The sequence below is a fragment of the Acipenser ruthenus genome, chromosome 4, assembly GCF_902713425.1.
Source record: "Acipenser ruthenus chromosome 4, fAciRut3.2 maternal haplotype, whole genome shotgun sequence".
Taxonomy (NCBI): domain Eukaryota; kingdom Metazoa; phylum Chordata; class Actinopteri; order Acipenseriformes; family Acipenseridae; genus Acipenser; species Acipenser ruthenus.
The window spans coordinates 8,327,106-8,347,142 of record NC_081192.1 but is presented as its reverse complement, the minus strand read 5'-3'; the positions used below and the strand labels follow the sequence as shown (position 1 = coordinate 8,347,142).

Sequence of the window (20,037 nt, the reverse complement as noted above, 5' to 3'; positions counted from 1 at the left end):
TATGCGTTTATGTTATTGAAAGGATCTTAACAGTCTTGGATAAAGTTTTTGTTTCCTTTGTTTTTAAAACCAATTTCACAACTGCCTAGAAGCACCAGAAGTAGAGAGAGTTCTATATCTACAGTGCCTTGCGAAAGTATTCGGCCCCCTTGAACTTTGCGACCTTTTGCCACATTTCAGGCTTCAAACATAAAGATATGAAACTGTAATTTTTTCTGAAGAATCAACAACAAGTGGGACACAATCATGAAGTGGAACGAAATTTATTGGATATTTCAAACTTTTTTAACAAATAAAAAACTGAAAAATTGGGCGTGCAAAATTATTCAGCCCCCTTAAGTTAATACTTTGTAGCGCCACCTTTTGCTGCGATTACAGCTGTAAGTCGCTTGGGGTATGTCTCTATCAGTTTTGCACATCGAGAGACTGAAATTTTTGCCCATTCCTCCTTGCAAAACAGCTCGAGCTCAGTGAGGTTGGATGGAGAGCATTTGTGAACAGCAGTTTTCAGTTCTTTCCACAGATTCTCGATTGGATTCAGGTCTGGACTTTGACTTGGCCATTCTAACACCTGGATATGTTTATTTGTGAACCATTCCATTGTAGATTTTGCTTTATGTTTTGGATCATTGTCTTGTTGGAAGACAAATCTCCGTCCCAGTCTCCGGTCTTTTGCAGACTCCATCAGGTTTTCTTCCAGAATGGTCCTGTATTTGGCTCCATCCATCTTCCCATCAATTTTAACCATCTTCCCTGTCCCTGCTGAAGAAAAGCAGGCCCAAACCATGATGCTGCCACCACCATGTTTGACAGTGGGGATGGTGTGTTCAGGGTGATGAGCTGTGTTGCTTTTACACCAAACATAACGTTTTGCATTGTTGCCAAAAAGTTCGATTTTGGTTTCATCTGACCAGAGCACCTTCTTCCACATGTTTGGTGTGTCTCCCAGGTGGCTTGTGGCAAACTGTAAACGACACTTTTTATGGATATCTTTAAGAAATGGCTTTCTTCTTGCCACTCTTCCATAAAGGCCAGATTTGTGCAGTATACGACTGATTGTTGTCCTATGGACAGAGTCTCCCACCTCAGCTGTAGATCTCTGCAGTTCATCCAGAGTGATCATGGGCCTCTTGGCTGCATCTCTGATCAGTCTTCTCCTTGTATGAGCTGAAAGTTTAGAGGGACGGCCAGGTCTTGGTAGATTTGCAGTGGTCTGATACTCCTTCCATTTCAATATTATCACTTGCACAGTGCTCCTTGGGATGTTTAAAGCTTGGGAAATCTTTTTGTATTCAAATCCGGCTTTAAACTTCTCCACAACAGTATCTCGGACCTGCCTGGTGTGTTCCTTGTTCTTCATGATGCTCTCTGCGCTTTAAACGGACCTCTGAGACTATCACAGTGCAGGTGCATTTATACGGAGACTTGATTACACACAGGTGGATTCTATTTATCATCATTAGTCATTTAGGTCAACATTGGATCATTCAGAGATCCTCACTGAACTTCTGGAGAGAGTTTGCTGCACTGAAAGTAAAGGGGCTGAATAATTTTGCACGCCCAATTTTTCAGTTTTTTATTTGTTAAAAAAGTTTGAAATATCCAATAAATTTCGTTCCACTTCATGATTGTGTCCCACTTGTTGTTGATTCTTCACAAAAAATTACAGTTTCATATCTTTATGTTTGAAGCCTGAAATGTGGCAAAAGGTTGCAAAGTTCAAGGGGGCCGAATACTTTCGCAAGGCACTGTATATCTATACATACACATATATATATATATATATATATACATATATATATATATTGTGACAAAGCACAACTCACTCGGGTTCGTTGCCCCTTTAAAAATACGACCCAGAACAATGAAATGGATTTTTCAGCGCTGGTGCGCTATTTTTAATAATACAAATATCAAACACACAAAACCAAATAAACACCTAGCTCTTATCGAGCACTAACTACACACACAGGAACCTAAACTATAAATCAGGACAGCTAAGCTGTTTACCTGGAACACAAAACAAAATCTTCACCCCGAAACAAACCACACAGGTTTACACTACCTTTCTTCACCCGACTGCTCGGAAGCAGAGCACCTATCCTGCTTCCTTCTCTCTCAGCAGCCTAGAACAGACTGGCTGCTCTCTTTAAATACCCTGCACCTGGCTCTGATTTACAATGATCACCAGGTGCAGGGGATAATTAAATAATAAAACAAAACAATTACATCAACCAATGTGCATTTGCACATGTTTTCTGCAGGGAGGATTTAACCCCCTCCCTGCTGTCTCACACATCCCCCCCCATGTCTTTTCAAGACACCGGCCATACCACGGCCACCTCCCTCCACCCTTAAAAGACCACCCAGCCTCAAGTCCAGCAATGTCCATTGCCGCCCTCTTCCACGGGCGGGCTTGAGGATGGGTCGGTCCTTCCGGCGCTGCCAGGAAGGGACCGCAAACCGGCGACACAGGACCCCACCGGGCTAACAGGGCCGACCGAAGCGGAGGCCGGGGCACTGGAGGATGCCGCAGTGGACACAGCTCTGCCCCTGGGAACTGGCGCAGTGATGTCCGATCACCCAGGGGGAGCGAAGCAGCTAACAGGGGGAGCAACAGCGACGTCTGGCAGCAGCCCAGCGACGTCTGGGTGCTCGGGGAGAGCGGAGCAGGTAACCAGGGGCAGAGCTGTGGCCAGTGCTGCAGACTCCTGGGCTCCAGGTCCAGCACAGGGAGGTCCAGGAAGACCGGCAGGGTGTCCAGGAGCAAGGGGTGAGGGACTGGACGCAGCGGCGCCGAACTGGACTGTAGGGGTGGTGGTCGGGGCTGTGGTGGAGGTATGCTTTTCACCTCCTCCCCTCTGGGCTCCGGAAGCAGCGGCTCCTCCCCTCTGGGCTCCGGAAGCGGCGGCTCCTCCCCTCTGGGCTCCGGAAGCGGCGGCTCCTCCCCTCTGGGCTCCGGCAGCGGCAGCTCCTCCCCTCTGGGCTCCGGCAGCGGCAGCTCCTCCCCTCTGGGCTCCGGCAGCGGCAGCTCCTCCCCTCTGGGCTCCGGCAGCTCCTCCCCTCTGGGCTCCGGCAGCTCCTCCCCTCTGGGCTCCGGCAGCGGCAGCTCCTCCCCTCTGGGCTCCGGAAGTGGCGGCTCCTCCCCTCTGGGCTCTGGAAGCGGCGGCTCCTCGCCTCTGGGCTCTGGGGCTTGAGTCAGTGGGGCACCCCCTGCCTGCTCCCACCTTTGGAGCAGCAGGTCCAGCTCCGTCGGCTCCGGATCCGGTAGCCCCAACTCCTGTCTCCACTTCTTTGTCTGCTCTTTCTGAGCAGCGGTGTTATGATTGATCATTGCGATCAATTCTTTAAAATCCATTTTCTGGGTCGTAGGGGTGCCCACACACTCTGCCCGCATTCTCCACCATATGTGACAAAGCACAACTCACTCGGGTTCGTTGCCCCTTTAAAAATACGACCCAGAACAATGAAATGGATTTTTCAGCGCTGGTGCGCTATTTTTAATAATACAAATATCAAACACACAAAACCAAATAAACACCTAGCTCTTATCGAGCACTAACTACACACACAGGAACCTAAACTATAAATCAGGACAGCTAAGCTGTTTACCTGGAACACAAAACAAAATCTTCACCCCGAAACAAACCACACAGGTTTACACTACCTTTCTTCACCCGACTGCTCGGAAGCAGAGCACCTATCCTGCTTCCTTCTCTCTCAGCAGCCTAGAACAGACTGGCTGCTCTCTTTAAATACCCTGCACCTGGCTCTGATTTACAATGATCACCAGGTGCAGGGGATAATTAAATAATAAAACAAAACAATTACATCAACCAATGTGCATTTGCACATGTTTTCTGCAGGGAGGATTTAACCCCCTCCCTGCTGTCTCACAATATATACATACATATATACATATATATATACATATATATATACATATATATATATATATATATATATATATTCACACACACACATAATACATGTCTTTAAATTCAGTGCAGAGGGCCTAAAACAAAAGTGTAGTCACTGTACTGGCTATTACTGTTTCTGGCATTCCTAAAATATTCCTAACCATATGAATTTAGAAGAAGGTACCTCATGAATGGAGTTGAACAGATTCCAGTCGAAGTTCGTCAGTGCGAGAGCCACGTCCCAGGTATTCATTCCCAGCATTCTCACAGCTCTGTGCTGCATCTTCTCATTGTCAGTGAATGGGTTCTGGATTACAGCAAGTACATTACATGATGACAAAGGGCCCACATTAATTCACTTTTCAGCTGTGGGAAAATACAAACGCATGCAATAAACAGAGCCAATCAGGAGCATTACAAAATATACTCCACTATTACCCACCACTGGCTGTGTCATATTTCACTGCGACTTAATATTGCTTTACATACACACTGATTACATTAAATTGTCCCAGATTAATTGTAATGGGCTCTAAACTGTTAACACTGAAACAATACATTTTCAAGATGAAGAAAAAAGTTAGTTTTTTGTCCTTAAGTTAACTATTGCACATAAGGCTGTATTCAGGGAGCAATAGCACACCAATTAGAGCACTGCAGTCCTATGAATTTACTGGTGTGCTTATACATACAAAGGCTGTACGTAGAACCACCAAGACAAATTAATATACTTATTATATTCACATTTGAATTGGAAAATCAAATATAAGCTTACAAACAGTACACACAAGGTTCTTACCAGTATTTCACAAAGATCTTTCTGGCAAACAAGCAGGCGCCCAGATGCTGTGAGTGATTCTGAGTGAACAATGTCACGAGGCTGCAGAATGTGCTTTTCTATGGAAAAAAAGAAAATCCAAACTAATGTCAAGCCCATTCTGCTTCAGACTGTTGGGCCTTGAATTAAGTACAGCTATGGCCAAAGATTTTGCAGCACCCTATAGAATTAACTAATGTTGCTTCATAAAGTCGAATGAAACCTGCTGAAGAATGTTTAGTTAACATATTGAATTATACCACTTAATAGTTTTTCCATTTACTTAACGAAAAACTGACAAATTTAAAAATGTGACATTTTGAAATCTAACTCAAAATATTGTACTACTGTTATGGCTTCTGGTAGACTTTTGCATTAGCATTTTGTAGTTTCTTTGATTACATGATGTTAAATAAAATATCTAAAATTATATTTATAAAGCTGTTAATTACAAAACAATGCTACTCGTTTTTGCCTTCATATCTTGACTGAGCCTGAATCTGTGTTTTTATTTCAAACAGATGTGACAAATTACATTAATTGCTCATCCCTGAGCCTAATTGTATTTCACTCTTGCAGTCGCCTAGCTTATCATTGTGCTTTTGTTAAAAGTTGTCCTGACAGATTTTTTTTTCAGCATAAAATACCCAGCATGAAGTGTACACTGATAGCAAGTCCATCACTTAAATTCTCCTTGATTTTTAGCAAAGAGAAAAATGATCTTAAACCCAGTTTGTAATGAATAGTTTTCTGTTTATTAAGATGCAGAGACAGTTTAACAACTACTAATTATCATTTAAGGGAGGTAGAGATTTGGAAAATAAAAAAAACGAAAAGTTCAAGCCCTGTTTGTGTGTGACACAAAGTCCCCCCCATTCCTCTTGATTTATTAAATTACCTCCAGGGAAGGTCACTGTCACCAATGCCAGCTCCTCTTCTGCATACTCCATCGTCTCAGCCACCGCTTTGAGGACCTCCTGGGCCGTGGCAGACAAGCTGGTCATGATACTCAGGTATGAATGGTTCGTAATGTACACCCGGCAGAACACTGACAGGAGAGAAAAAGAACTGGTGAAAACATGTTCCACACACATCCGCCTCCCTCCAGCCCCTGCACAAGTCAATAGTCAGGTTTGTAATCATGCTTTCCAATACAGAGCATTCTGCTGGGGATGGGCTTGCTGGATCAATGCAAATCAATGGCATCCAGCTGCAGCTAACCTTGCAGCAAAGCACAACGTTCATAAGCACAGCAGGATGCAGGGTGACCTCAAGTCTAATGGGATTCCGCTCTGCGAGCTACAAGAACCGCTGAGCTCCCTTTGTGGATTCTACATTTCCACATGATTAAGCAAACACGGGCTCTCGTTTTGCATCAGCATGCAGAGCACTGGGGGGACCTAATGCTGTATGCGTATGTGGGGTTTACTATTTCATTATCACAGACCAGCAATCATTTATTCCTGAAAAAAATAAATAAAGCATACTTTAAATTTAACTCTAGCAACACCAAATACTTTTATGTAAGGTTTCTGACTACACACGTAAGCCAAACACTGCTGGTTTACATCCTCACTGGAGATGTCTATTTATATATATTGAGGCATTGTTATACTGTAGCTCTATTGGTAGTGATTGTGCAGGCTTGGCATAACTATGTATTTATTCCAAACTAACATTGTTCATGTTTTTTCCCCAACCTCAAACACAATCAATGGCATACGTTCAATTCTTAAGTTTCCACATGAGTAACGAAATCTTACCCCTGTGTAGCTGAGACATATAAAGCTTTCTATTGCCTTATATCTGTGATGGAGCATTAAGTGAGAAGACAGCCCAGCCCACACGCATTAGGAAAGGGGCAAAAGAAAGACTGAGCTCGGTACTGGGGGGCAGTTTACTCAGGAGCAGGTTGGCTGCCACGTCACCTTTGCTGCCACATTTAAACAAAGAAAATGTTCTCATTGATTTGTGGAAAAGTAAGCATGAACCCAAGCCACTGAATGAGTTAGAGAGGAGAAAGCATTGAATATATTGGCTTGGAATACATGAAACAGCCCTTGGTTTAGCATGCTTTGACAGCTTCAGTGAGCTGCCTACAGAAACTTGTGTGTTGACACCTGCAGCTGTTAATATTAATACTTCTTCAGAACAACATGATTGTGCTGCAACAGGAATAAAGTACATAACAGTATATACAGAGATTTAACCTTTAACATTTTTTTTCTAAAAGGTCCCAGATTTTATAACCTACCTTCCTTTGTCTCATTATGCGCCCCTCTGTGCTGGAGCCAATTCTCTTTCAAGCTGAATTGGTGGAAGAGGGCTTTATTCTGTATTGAGGAAAAGAAAATATTTTAAGTGCAGCTCACGCTTTCTTATTGTTTATTGAACCCTTAGCACAAACCAGTAACTGTGAACCAAGCTTTCCACAGGAAAGCTGAGCAGGACAATGGCTGGCTGCAGAGTGGTGTTGTGAAACAGAGAGTGGTATACATATACAGTATAGAGCAGTCAACGCTACTTTCTTTCAGAAGTTTGATTTACAAAGAACAGCCTAACTCGGATAGTGGAACCTATCCACTCGATCTAACAGGTAGCAGACTCATTTTTATTGAATGACCACAGAATGATACATGCCCTGTGTGATCATATCACAGTCATGCCCACTCTGTTTTTCACATTTTACTACATGGCTGCATTTGCATTACCTTTTGAAATAGCTGTACTTCAGCTTATTCTTTGGGGACATTCAAACACACATTGCTTTTTAAATATTTAAATAATTGCTTGAAATTAAAGAATTTTTAATTTTAAGGGGAATGATCACTCATTAAGCTGCCTTTAGGCTACATACCCAGGAATGGCACAATGAAAGCTATTACAAATACAGATTAAACTATTACCTTTCTGTGTGGTGAGTATTCATCAACAGTGCTGAAAATAATAGAAATGCTTTAGAACCATGCTGAAAGGCATTTACAGTGCACATACTACACATTTTACTATACAGTACCATCATTTAGATTCTTCGCCAATGTAATAATTCTTTGTTTGGTTTGTTTTGATGTTAGATCTAATTTATTTTCTTCAGAAGTAGTAGTAATATAATCCAGTGACACTCAAATTACAATCCCCAGTTTAGAATTATACGAAGAGAAACTAACAGTGTTGTGTAACCATGTTATTGTGCTTTTACTATGGTGTCGTCGTCCCCCCCCCCCTTTTTCTGATTTCTAATAACATTGTGTGTACTGTGACTTAAAACCTCTCGTGTCTTTCAAAATTGCCTCTCTTTTTAAGGTCACAAAGCCCCTCCGGATAGTGCTGGTAAGAATCTCCCACCAGAGGGGACTGGGGTGGGACTGGGGTCATGTGGATAACAGCAACATGCTACAGTATTTAAACTACGAATCTGATGCTATTCACTCCTGTGTCACGTAGGACACCTAAAGAACACGGCTGCATATGGACACATGATGTTTGACACTTTCATCAGGGGAGCTGTGTTCAGACCTACATATTGCATGCAGAACTTGAATGTCTGTTTTTTTTATCATTAGTATTATTTAACTGAGGGTCCACACACAATCCCAATGATGTGTTTCATGAAGAACTCAGCCTTGGCACTGCCTTTAGAAGCCTGTTTGCCTCTGGATAGGACACAAAATCAAGTGACCTCCGTATTACATTCAATTTGATCAGGGGAACATTTTCACATTTATAACAATTTGATTATTACTCACGACTAAATACAGTGTTGCCATTATGCTCCATCAAATCGTGAAAGTCTCTGTCAGTGTGTTTCAAAGCACCAATGACACACAACCATAAAAATGTGATAGGATGACTCATAAATAAAGGATAAGACACAAGACATCTGGACAGAAGGCAGTTCATGGAAGGATGATCACATGTCTTTCAAGAGCCAGCATGGCCCTACACTGCACTGATGGTGTTATAACAGGTCTTTCACATGTTTGTGGTTTTGGATACTCACTGCCTGCGATGAATTCGAAGGAGCTTTTGGAATTCCTTCAAATCCTTTTCCAAACTTGGATATTCGTAGAGGTCATCCAGCACATATCTATACAGGGTCTGAAATAAAACAATACAATGACATATTTGCTTTTAAGTTGTTTGTTTCTAACTGAATACAAGTATGCTCAGTGGCTGTTTAAAATAAAACTGTGAACAAACAGGTGTTCACTGCTAGAAATGACAGACATGCATGAAACAGAGTAATGCAGGAGGGCACTCGTATGGAGTTTTCATATCGTCAAACCCAATAGACTGACTATGAGGAAAAGCTCCACCCTAACACAAAACTTTGCGTCCGTATATCTCTGGCTGAGTGGTGTAGAACTTCATAACTACAAAATGTCTCAAATTCCCAAAAATTAATATCTGACGGCTGATTTATGTTTGGGTATAAACGCTCATATCTTAAAAGAATATTTTTTGATAATAATGAGGTCCTTGCACTCAGCCAGCAACATCATCTTTATTTACAAATGTCTAGTCGAGTTACTTCCTTACAACATGATGTATAAAATGCTAAGAATTGTCTTAGCTTAGCATGGTTTAGTTTTGGTATGTTGGTTTACCTAATAAATCAATGTGTCTCATTTGCCTCAGATCATGCTATGTCTATCTTTGACAGAATGATCTCAGCCTCCAGTATGCAGGTGATTGCACAGTGAAGGGCTGCTAGTATCAGACTCTTCAGACTTACAAATAACCTGCATTATTAAGGAAGTTGCTGGAAGCAGCACAGTAGCACAAGTAGCAAAGGCAGAAAGATGAAGATTATCACCAGAAACAACCAGTGCCATTGACTTGAAAACTGGACAACATAACAAGGGATCCTGATTGTACCTTCTTATGCTTGGGAGCCATCATGGCAGTTTTCTCTTTACCAAATGTCTATACAATTTATACAATTAACATTTGTATCTTTTTTTTTTTTTTTTTTACCTACCTTTATAAATAATTTCACATGCTCATCATCCCGTAACACATCTCTGTAGAGCGCTGTCCACTGGGACACCAGATGAAGCACCTTGCGTTTTCTGAACAGAGCGTCGGAGGTCTCTTCCTTGCCCCTGTATCTCTTAGAGCAATAGGTGAGCACGAGTCAAGGATTCTTGAGCTGAATGTTTGTAGTGAGATGTGAGGGCAGAAAGGCGACCCCTATATCCTCACGCACTATGAAACATACAAGAAAGAGACCTTTACAGGCAAAACAGAAGTACGACCTGACCCCTAAAATGACCAGACCTGAAATAACCAAACATATATATATCCAGATTGTTATTCCCTTAAACAGCTCACTTTCTCTCCATCATGGGAATACAAGCAAACCCTTAAGTGACTCGTGTTAAAGGAGGGGGTCAGAAATAGCAAATAGCATCAAACTCAGTGGCATCTACCCCTAGGGAGGCAATCTGCTTTTACAAATACATGAATGAATTCCCTTGCAGCAATCTAGTAATGCAGAGCTAGCCATTCTGAAGGGTTATACAACAGGGCTATGCTATTTAAACAACTTCAAAATCAGATATTAGGGTTAGCATTTATTTGGGGATTGAAAGGTAATGTTACACAAACTGTAAGGACTTCTATCTTGGGAAATTATTGCAATTAGCCTATACTGTACATACATATAGATCCTGCACCAGCAGGAATTTGCCATTGCAGCCCTTTGTAAACTGGCATGCATGCCCTTTTGCAGTAAAGTGTATAATTCAGACCACAGACACACAAACAACTTTGCCACCCTTCTTTTTTGGCCTTTTCTATAAGCGGGAGTCATTACCATGCATTAGAGACAAGGCAATGGGTGGGGGCATTGTCCTTTGTCGTTGGGAGTCACAAGTAAGATATAGTGATTAAGACTCATATAATATAGTAAGATAAATTACTATATTAAGCCCTTGGAAAAGGATATTGCCTCATCAGTGCCTCACACAGGTCATTTGTTGTCATGAAAACCAGGTATGTCAGCAAGAAGTCATCCAGGAGAGTTTCTGAAACACAAAAAAATTAAATATTTTTGAGAGCTTTTCTCAAGCATCAGGGTTTTCAACATACAAGCTTCATGGCTTTCAGTTACAGTTTACAATGTTTGTCGTTGTATTCAATAAATAAACTATTGTGTTTCTTAACTAAATGAAAAGAAACAACCTCTGCTACCAATCAATGAGCCTGTTGATTGCCCGCTACTTGTGGACGCTTTTATCTAAATGTGGAACGTTGTTGGTCCAGCTCACAGTAAACTTATCTAATGGCAGAAATTACTTCTATATTTACACGATACACAAAAAACATCTGTGTTGCCGATTCGAGTTGATTGAAAATGAGACAAAATATCTGAGATGTTTGCATGCTTGGCAAAACAACCAATGTTCACAATTGTTATACAAATTGTGTACAAATACTAATACTGATGAAGACATCTGCCTCAATAATTGTTTAGTTTCTTAAATGAATTTAAAAAATAGAACAGCACTGACAATAATATACTATTTGTCAATGACCTCAGTGCTAGAGGATGCTTGATATCGAGTAGTCTAATACATTTCTGTATGTTACTGTATCCTGGTTTTAAACAAACAAAACGCACCAGTACTCATACTGTAATAGTGCCTTGTGGTTTTGAAACGTCAGCATTGTTGCTTGGTACCCATATCCCAGAGACTTTGCTCCCTCCTCCTTGCACATGACTTCCACAAGATAAATTAAAATCCCCTGTTATCTCTGCTGCAGCAATCAGCAGCCACTGGTAATATCCATTTTAATCAGTCATCCAGCCACTTTGCTGTTCATACTGCTACAGGAAAGCACATCACGGAGGAGACGACTACCTCGGATAAATAGCAAATGTTTTTAATCCCAGGACAGTTTAATGAAAGAGGCTGCGCACACGGGAATCTTTCAAGCAACCACTGAAATATTACCGCTTGGCTTAGTGACCTCCAAGGAAATAAAAAAAGAATAAAAGCTTTTTATGATCGTCCCAATGCAACTGAAAAACAGAAATCTTTGCATCAGTGATTCTAAAGGAGTCCTGATTAGTGTGCTGCAGCTCCATTCTCACAGAGGTCCTTGTCTTCTGCAAAGAGACTGATTTGCAAATTTCATTTCAATCAGTGCAATGATAAAGCTGTATAAAAAATCGTATTATTTCATATCTTGGCTTTTAGAAATCTGTAAAAAAAAAAAAAAAGTAATGGATGGAGGACCTTTCAAAGTTAGAGTTGTTAATGAATTAATCCTTGCAAGGCAATTACTTGTGTCCTGAGTTATTATAAGATGTTAATATATTGGCTTGCGACACAGTGATTGGTTTCATTGTGGATGAAGTCAGGTATTAAATTCATGTTCAAGCAAATCTATTTCCTGCCAAGTTAATATTAGAATCAAACTTTTTTTCAATTTATTACCGTATACTGTTTAAAAAGAGGTCCATAATCTTTGGTAATTGGGTAATTTTATGGTTTAAATATTGTTCATCTAAAAAAACGTACAAAGGTTTCAATGACACATTTCAAACGGATATGTAATCAGTCAGTGACAGATTCTGATTAATGTGAATTCTACATAATCGCATGATTCTGTAATCATACGTTATTTGATTAGCCTTTTTATATGTTGATTTAAAATAACCTCGATAACCAGAGCCCAGGGAGCAGCTGTAGGAAACTCCCCAATAATAAGAGAAGGTATACCTCCCGCAGGTATATACTGTAGCACACCTGTGCTGCTCTATGTAAATAATGTTGTGCAATGCGTAGTGTGGGATATTAATCTAAAAATGAAGGCTTCCACAGTGACTAACCTCGACACAGTAGCTGAACTCTTTTTGTCTTTCTATTATCAAATTCCTATAATAGGATATGAAGTTAATTCATTTTTAATTCACCCTTCATCCATAATTGCTCTTAATGCTTTTTACCTTCTGTGGTACTCATGCTCCCAAAGAAGGGACGTCATCTGCACTGACAGTGTATACTGTAGCTGATCACTATGACCCCATACAAATGAAAGCCTCCATCTAATACATACAAGTCGATATCCATTTTCTTTATTGTGCTAAAAATGAACAGTAGTAAAAATCTTAAAAGCAAGGGTTATCAAAAAGATTTCTTATGAGAATCTAAAACTTAAAATCAGCAAACATAAATCAATATGTGAAGGTTCTTTCAGAGAAAGTCTGATTAGATAATGGCCTCTCAAGTTCAGTATATTAGTTGTGCTGGTTGTGGCAGGGATGAGGAAACATGGCACAGAAATGATTATACCACACCACACCCACTACATTTGGGCAATTTCTTTGAATCCTTTAGGCAATATTTGACATGAAAGGGCTTTTAATGCACAGACAGGTACTGTCTTGTTATCATGTCAGAGAATCTGCCAGAAGCTTGACGATGAACTCCAGAGGATTTTGTAGTTTCTGTTTAATGGTAAAGTTCAAAGACCATCAGGAATCTTATTAGAAAGCTTTAGGGCCTAAAATCATCTGAAAGAAAAGGAATGTACAGCAACAATGTGGTGAAATTCAGGTCTTTAAAATGGGAAGAATTTGCTTATTCTGACACTTTCTTACAAAAGAAAGTTGTAGGCTAATTATGTAAAATCCGCTCAATGAGTAACACACAGTGTATATATTTGTTTACTTTTTGCTGTATAAAACTTTTAAATAGAGGCTCATATATATATATATATATATATATATATATATATATATATAGAGAGAGAGAGAGAGAGAGAGAGAGAGAGAGAGAGAGAGAGAGAGAGAGAGAGAGAGAGAAAGAAAGAAAGAAAGAAAGAAAGAGTAAAAATACAGAAACAGTTAATTACCTGTTTTTCAAATTCTTCAATACATTCAGCATTAAATCGTCTTTAAATCTCATTATACTGATCCTTGGTGCACAGGCTACCTCAGACCCTATTGCATTCACATTTTATGCCATTTTATTCCCCTTTTGCACCCCCACCACTTTCATCACTCTGACTTTCATCTCCCTTCACCTTTTTTTTTCTCTTAAAACAGCTCTATGTCCTTCACACACAGATGCAACATGCCCAGATTAAATCAGCCAGAAAACACTGAAATGAATTTAATCATTATTTAATGAAAACATAAATCACACCACAGATAATCAAAATTATATTTTTAAAAAAGACATAAAACCACAGGCAATTAAATTAGTGAAATAAAATATGATTAGCTTCAAATGCTTGCCCTTGAATTTCAGAAAAAGAGAGCCATAAAACTAAACTAAGAAGCAATGAACCAAATTAATTAACTCCTCCCCAACTATTAACGGCAGGGTCAATCTTTCCCATTATGACAAAAGTGTCTTTATTAATTAGATCATGGAGATATCAATAAGGTTTTAATCTGTGAAGATTAGATTAAAGCTTTCTTTCCATACTCTCCAAGTCTCTCCATCTTTCTGAACCACTTTGTTGCCAGTTTAAAAGCTATACTGTAGGACGAGGACAGAAGGATCTTCAACAAGTCAAAGATGTGAACCCTAACTATGGGAGCGCTGGCAATGCTCCAAACACCTAGTAGTTTATGAACACCAGATTTTAGGGACACTGACCTTGGGATGTTGATACTCTGGCAGCATAAAAAATAGTAAAGATGTTGACCTAGTGACACCACAACACGCTTCACCTCAATTCACCCTCAACGGATACCCAAATGAACACGCATGTTTACTGGTGGCTTTTTGCAACTACTGTATCTTCAAAACAACTACCGTAGAGCAATTTCCTTTAAATGTCAGGCTCCAGGACCTCATTCTCAAATCCTCTTGCTAGCGAAGAGAGCAGACAGTGAAATGGCCAATATTCTGCCAAGTACAGTATAATAAAAGCTGTCTTTCAATGCTCACTCGTTTCAAGCTTTTCCACTGGGTAGAGCAATCCAGTTTTATTTTAGCGTCCGTCTCAATACCATGGATAAGTAAGAGGTGCACATTTAGCTGTCTGCGGCACTCTTGGGTTGCTTTTATGGCTGATGTTTTTTTGTCATATTTCAATGAACAGATATGAACAATTACGCCATGAGGTAAGAACAACTCAAGGGGAGTTTGGCAGCGGTTTGAACACATTCATTTTCTTTCCAAAATATTCTTCCAATTCCTACGCTGCATGCAGATTTATTTCTACAACCAACTTTACGAGAACAACAATTACTCAGATATTATGATGTCAGGTACAGTAATGCAAGAAAAAGGGACAGTGCTTCTAGCAAACCACTGTTCAAATAGCTATTCTAATGCATCACAAAAATGTTTTGTTCTAAAACCGATAAAGCTTCACATTTATGATTCCTGCGGTGTAAACTGGAGCAACACGGGATCACTAAACAACTGAGAAAACAAGACATTGTCCCGAATGTTTTTTTAAAACAATTTGATGCCAGTAAATGACTTATCGGCACCAAAACGACTACATCCTCTGCAGCTGGCAGTAAGCTGCATGTCACAAAAAGTTCCCCTAAACCTATCCTGAAATCCCACTTATTATATAGATTCTCATGCCGGGCTGACTGCCTTCAGGCAGATTCAAAAGAATGTGGAAGACACAAAAAGCAAATGAATAACCAGATAAATTACACAATTAAAGAAAAATCCATGTCACTGAAATGCCAAACAATATATATATTTTTTTAATGTTTTGGAAAACTTCCAAACTTCTTTCATAACAGTTTTTTTTCACAACACTTGAATAAGACTTCCAGTGAAAACCAATGCTTCATATTTTATGAAAAAAGGCAGTTCATGTGTCTGTGTATTAGAGGCTGGTATGTCAAGTAATGAACTAGTTCAGGGACAGACTTTTCTCTAGACTAGGACTCAAAGTCATCAAGACTTGACCAACATGTGACTTATAACAGAATACTCTATTGCCTCAATTCCAGAGCACAGTCCATTGATTAAATACAAGTGTGAAGACAGTCCCCTAAATCACCACACAGGCCCTGGTGCAGCCCAATGTATAGTTAGGGACTTCAATTATGAATTGAAAAATCATTGAAAGTCATTAACAAAATTCTACTTAAGACCAGCATCAGTTTAGTTACAGTTAGGCGCTTCATTACTACAATTAAAGACAAAGTATACCTATTAAAAACTGTGTACATACTGGCTCATGTTGTAATCACCAAATGCATCCTATCTCCTCCTCTAACAACCCGACAACAGTCCAAAATTGTATTTACTTTGAATTCTGCGGCTAACACTTATGGCCACTATAAATCAAAATGGACCCCACAAATCCCAAGATAGACAACTCTGTATGCAACTGATTCTGATACGTTAAAACATTTATTAGCTTATTATGATGACCATCACAAAGTTGTGAGTCAGCTGGGAAGCAAACAATCATAGCACACAGATGGTGTCAGTCCAATAGACCTTTATTGACCCATGTATGTTTATGGTCTTGAAGGGTGACATTTTTTACTCTCTCAGTCCTAATCAGCAGTTAATCAATAATGACATGTCAACCATTGCTATTCTATCTGTAAATGTTAAACTACAAGTGCTTCCGTTATTAACAGTTATGGGCATAAATTTGCAGCAGTCATTACACATGGGTAAAATAAATGATATTATTGAACTGAGAGATTATAGGTTTAAACATTCCCTCTGATCTTGTTCAGGAAAACAAAAAACTGTTGGTACCAAATTGTGCTTTCGGAATGTGAAGGATAAGCGGTCGCATTGTGAAAAGCCAATAGATTTTTGATTTAACCATTAGCATGGATAAGGCTCAGTGGATAAGGCCTGTCTCGCTCGCTAACACTCAGGGGAAGCAGTGTTTATCTACTAATAGAAAGTGACTTTGAACCTTTCAGACTGATATCCAGTCACTACTGACAACAGCCTCAATTGAAAAGGTTAAACTTATAATTATGCATATATAAAGGGGAAGACCTAAAAGGTAGCTTTATCCATGCTCTCTGCTTTAAATTCTGACAAACTTGTTTCGAGCCTCACACACAATTTACCTGGATTTATCCAAGCCTGTGCCCACCCATCTTTAGCAAACAAATGCTAAAATAACATACATAACACTTTTCTTTACACAGCAGTGTATTGGCTCCAGAGTTCAGAACAATGTGATCCATGTGCAAACAGCAGAGGGAGCTAACAGGAACTATTGACTATCTGCTTGATCTGCAAAGTCCTGTTTATTGTAAAGCAATTTAATGCATATTAATAACATAATGTCTACTTTCCTGTACACATGCATATTCATAACGTCAGCGTGTTCCAGTAAATGCATTTGATTACATTGCAGTTAATGATTTTCTGTAAAGACAAAATTAGTAGATGATCATTACTTTTATCCACTATATGCACATGTAAAATTGTAAGTTTAACATACAGACAGATGGACTGCATATTCCCCCAGATTCTCTTAATTACATGTCCTTGTCAAGTTTCATCATCAGTGACCTATATAGGGACAGGTGGACGGAAAAATGTCCTTGTCAAGTTTCATCATCAGTGACCTATATAGGGACAGGTGGACAGACAGACAGAAAGACAACCTCCATATACCCCCAGATTATGATACACTCAAAAGCAAGTTTCATCCTCGCCTTCGCTTTATGTGTCTCCAGTAGAAGACAATAAAATGACGTTATGGAATTGCTGATTGATAAAAAGGACTGATAAAACTGAAGCAGACATATAAGGCTTGCATTATTCTGTTGGAAAACTCAATCTTACATCAACAGAATCATCCCTGTTGAGGTGGTTACAGTAAATGGAAGAAGATTGTGAGATAAAGATTATTCTCTTGTCACTGGTTTTCCTGTACTACGGCTTCCTTCAATTAAGTGCTCTAGCCCAAGTTAGATTCTTACACCCTTTGCCTAAATATCAGGCACAGGCCAAATCCTTTCCACTTGTGTTCTCAAATGTAGCTACTACCAGCTTTACCAAAGCTATTGTCTGATAAGAGTTACTTAACAGAATGTCAATTAATTATAATCTTTCCTTTCTTTTTTCACCTTTGTCTTAATTAAATGAGCATTGCAATGTAAAATCGGTTGCATTCTTTTAAAATAATAAGACCATGAATAGGAATATTATAATGAACAACAAGTCTGTTGGTATCATACATCCCCTCCATAGCTGTAAATACACTGGAGCTCAGAATCCTCAGCATACGGTAATACCATGTTTAAACTCAATAAGATTAATAAGAATTAAAAGACTCAACTCAAAAATACACTGGAGCTCAGAATCCTCAGCATATGGTAATACCATGTTCAAACTCAATATTATTTTATTATTTGTTTATTTAGCAGACGCCTTTATCCAAGGCGACTTACAAAGACTAGGGTGTGTGAACTATGCATCAGCTGCAGAGTCACTTACAACTACATCTCACCCGAAAGACGGAGCACAAGGAGGTTAAGTGACTTTCTCAGGATCGCACAATGAGTCAGTGGCTGAGGTGGGATTTGAACCGGGGACCTCCTGGTTACAAGCCCATTTCTTTAACCACTTGACCACACAGCCTCCTTGTATAAGATTAATAAGAATTAAAAGACTGAACTCAAAGCTTGTATTTCAGCCTCGGGTAAACCCCTGGTTTAGTGACTTGGCAGCATTTGTAGTTTTTGGCTGGGAGGCAAGGCTGATCAGTTTAAATAAGATTAAGGATGGATTTAATGGGTGCAGTCAATTCAGCAGTTTCATATGAGAAATGTGCACAGCTGTAGCCTGCAGGTAGACTGGCTTGTTTCATATCGAAGCTATGAGCTTTTTGCTGTTGCGACTCGGTTGTGAAACTCTCTTCTGGTTACCATTTGGCTGGTTGAAACGTTGGATTCTTTCAAGTATAAATTGAAAACGTACTTTTTTTAATGTGCTTTTATAGAATTGGCTGTAACTGAAGTGTATGTATATATATATATATATATATATATATATATATATATATATATATATATATATATATACACACTGCACTGTACCTAAACAACCACTTCTGTATCTGGAAAGAGGTTGACCTTCCAATATGTAGCAAACTTGTGTATATCCGGTTTATCCTGCACATGATCAATTTACTTGTTATGCAAATATAATCCCTGAAAACATTCTGTAATATAAACCAGTATCAGATATGAGTAGCAGCTCTGAAAGGCTTAAATAGCTGGCTCTGCAGGTGCTTCTGAACCCAACTGCACAGACATGTTTCTTGAGGGACAGTCTAAAATATGGGTCATTCTGGATTAAGGACCTTTTTACAGATCACACCCTATATTCCCTGAAGGAAGGTGTTCTCACTGAAGAACTGCAAGTGTATCTCCAGAACAAACTAAACACCATGCCTTGCTGGCATTCTAGGGAGGCCCTCTACCTTAGTGACAGTGTCATGATACAGGTTGGTGATTCCAAATGTATGTACAGACCCTGTAAATCATTGAACTGACAGAATCAATATGTTTAGGTAATGCTGAAGTATGCATGTTTCCCTTTCATGCTAGGATCAATACAGGACTGCACATGGCCATGGTTGTGCCTTCAGTAACTTAACAGGTTTAAAATGATTGTAAACATTCACATTCACATTCACATAAATGTGTAAATTCACAGGGACTTAACACTTACTTACCTAACCAGTGTTTTTGAAATGTTTTTTTGCCCACACCACAGCTATGAAGTTCTCTTCATCTTACAGGAGCAATACCATTCCTGGATGGTAAATATACTCTCCTTAGTTTAAAATTTAGATCACTATGCTTACAACAAGCTGGTTTCTACTTATGGACCTAGGCATCTATGATCAATTATAATGGGATCCTCTACAGATTATGCCTGCTGTTGTCATGTAAAAGTGATGTTTTTTTTTTTGCCTCAGACAACATGGCTGTAATAGGGGTTTTAATCTCGACATAGTTTGCTATTTTCATGCAAATGTTTCATAATGGTCAGCTAATGTCTGATTATATATATATATATATATATATATATATATATATATATATATATATATATATATATATACACACACATTTCTGACACAAAGAAACAGCGACTGTAAAAATGTCAATGGCTGTCTGAAGATTACATAAATGGTTGGCTAGAGCTATTTATTTTCTTATGTGCGCTTGTAAATAATACCCCTTCTACACCTCTCCCCCTGGCTGTTTCCTACAGCTGTAATAACCTGCAGTAAATGTCCAGGCTGTTTGCAAAGGCATTGTCGATGATCACTTCACATCATGTAGATAGAGTACTGTATGTCTCCCTGCCA

General features: G+C 39.4%; 1 protein-coding gene across 2 annotated transcripts in view; it reads right to left on the bottom strand.

Moving 5' to 3' along the window:
- rapgef5a (Rap guanine nucleotide exchange factor (GEF) 5a) overlaps nucleotides 1-20,037 on the bottom strand; it is an 83,749-nt gene that overhangs the window by 8,022 nt on the left and 55,690 nt on the right. For both annotated transcript variants that reach the window (XM_033998899.3, XM_033998898.3), the window contains exons 12-19: nucleotides 10,688-10,766; nucleotides 9,719-9,863; nucleotides 8,738-8,835; nucleotides 7,644-7,674; nucleotides 6,992-7,070; nucleotides 5,636-5,785; nucleotides 4,720-4,817; nucleotides 4,105-4,227 (exon numbers count right to left, since the gene is read on the bottom strand). In XM_033998899.3, the coding sequence (XP_033854790.1) occupies nucleotides 4,105-4,227; nucleotides 4,720-4,817; nucleotides 5,636-5,785; nucleotides 6,992-7,070; nucleotides 7,644-7,674; nucleotides 8,738-8,835; nucleotides 9,719-9,863; nucleotides 10,688-10,766 (803 nt within the window). The remainder of the gene's footprint in view (nucleotides 1-4,104; nucleotides 4,228-4,719; nucleotides 4,818-5,635; nucleotides 5,786-6,991; nucleotides 7,071-7,643; nucleotides 7,675-8,737; nucleotides 8,836-9,718; nucleotides 9,864-10,687; nucleotides 10,767-20,037) is intronic.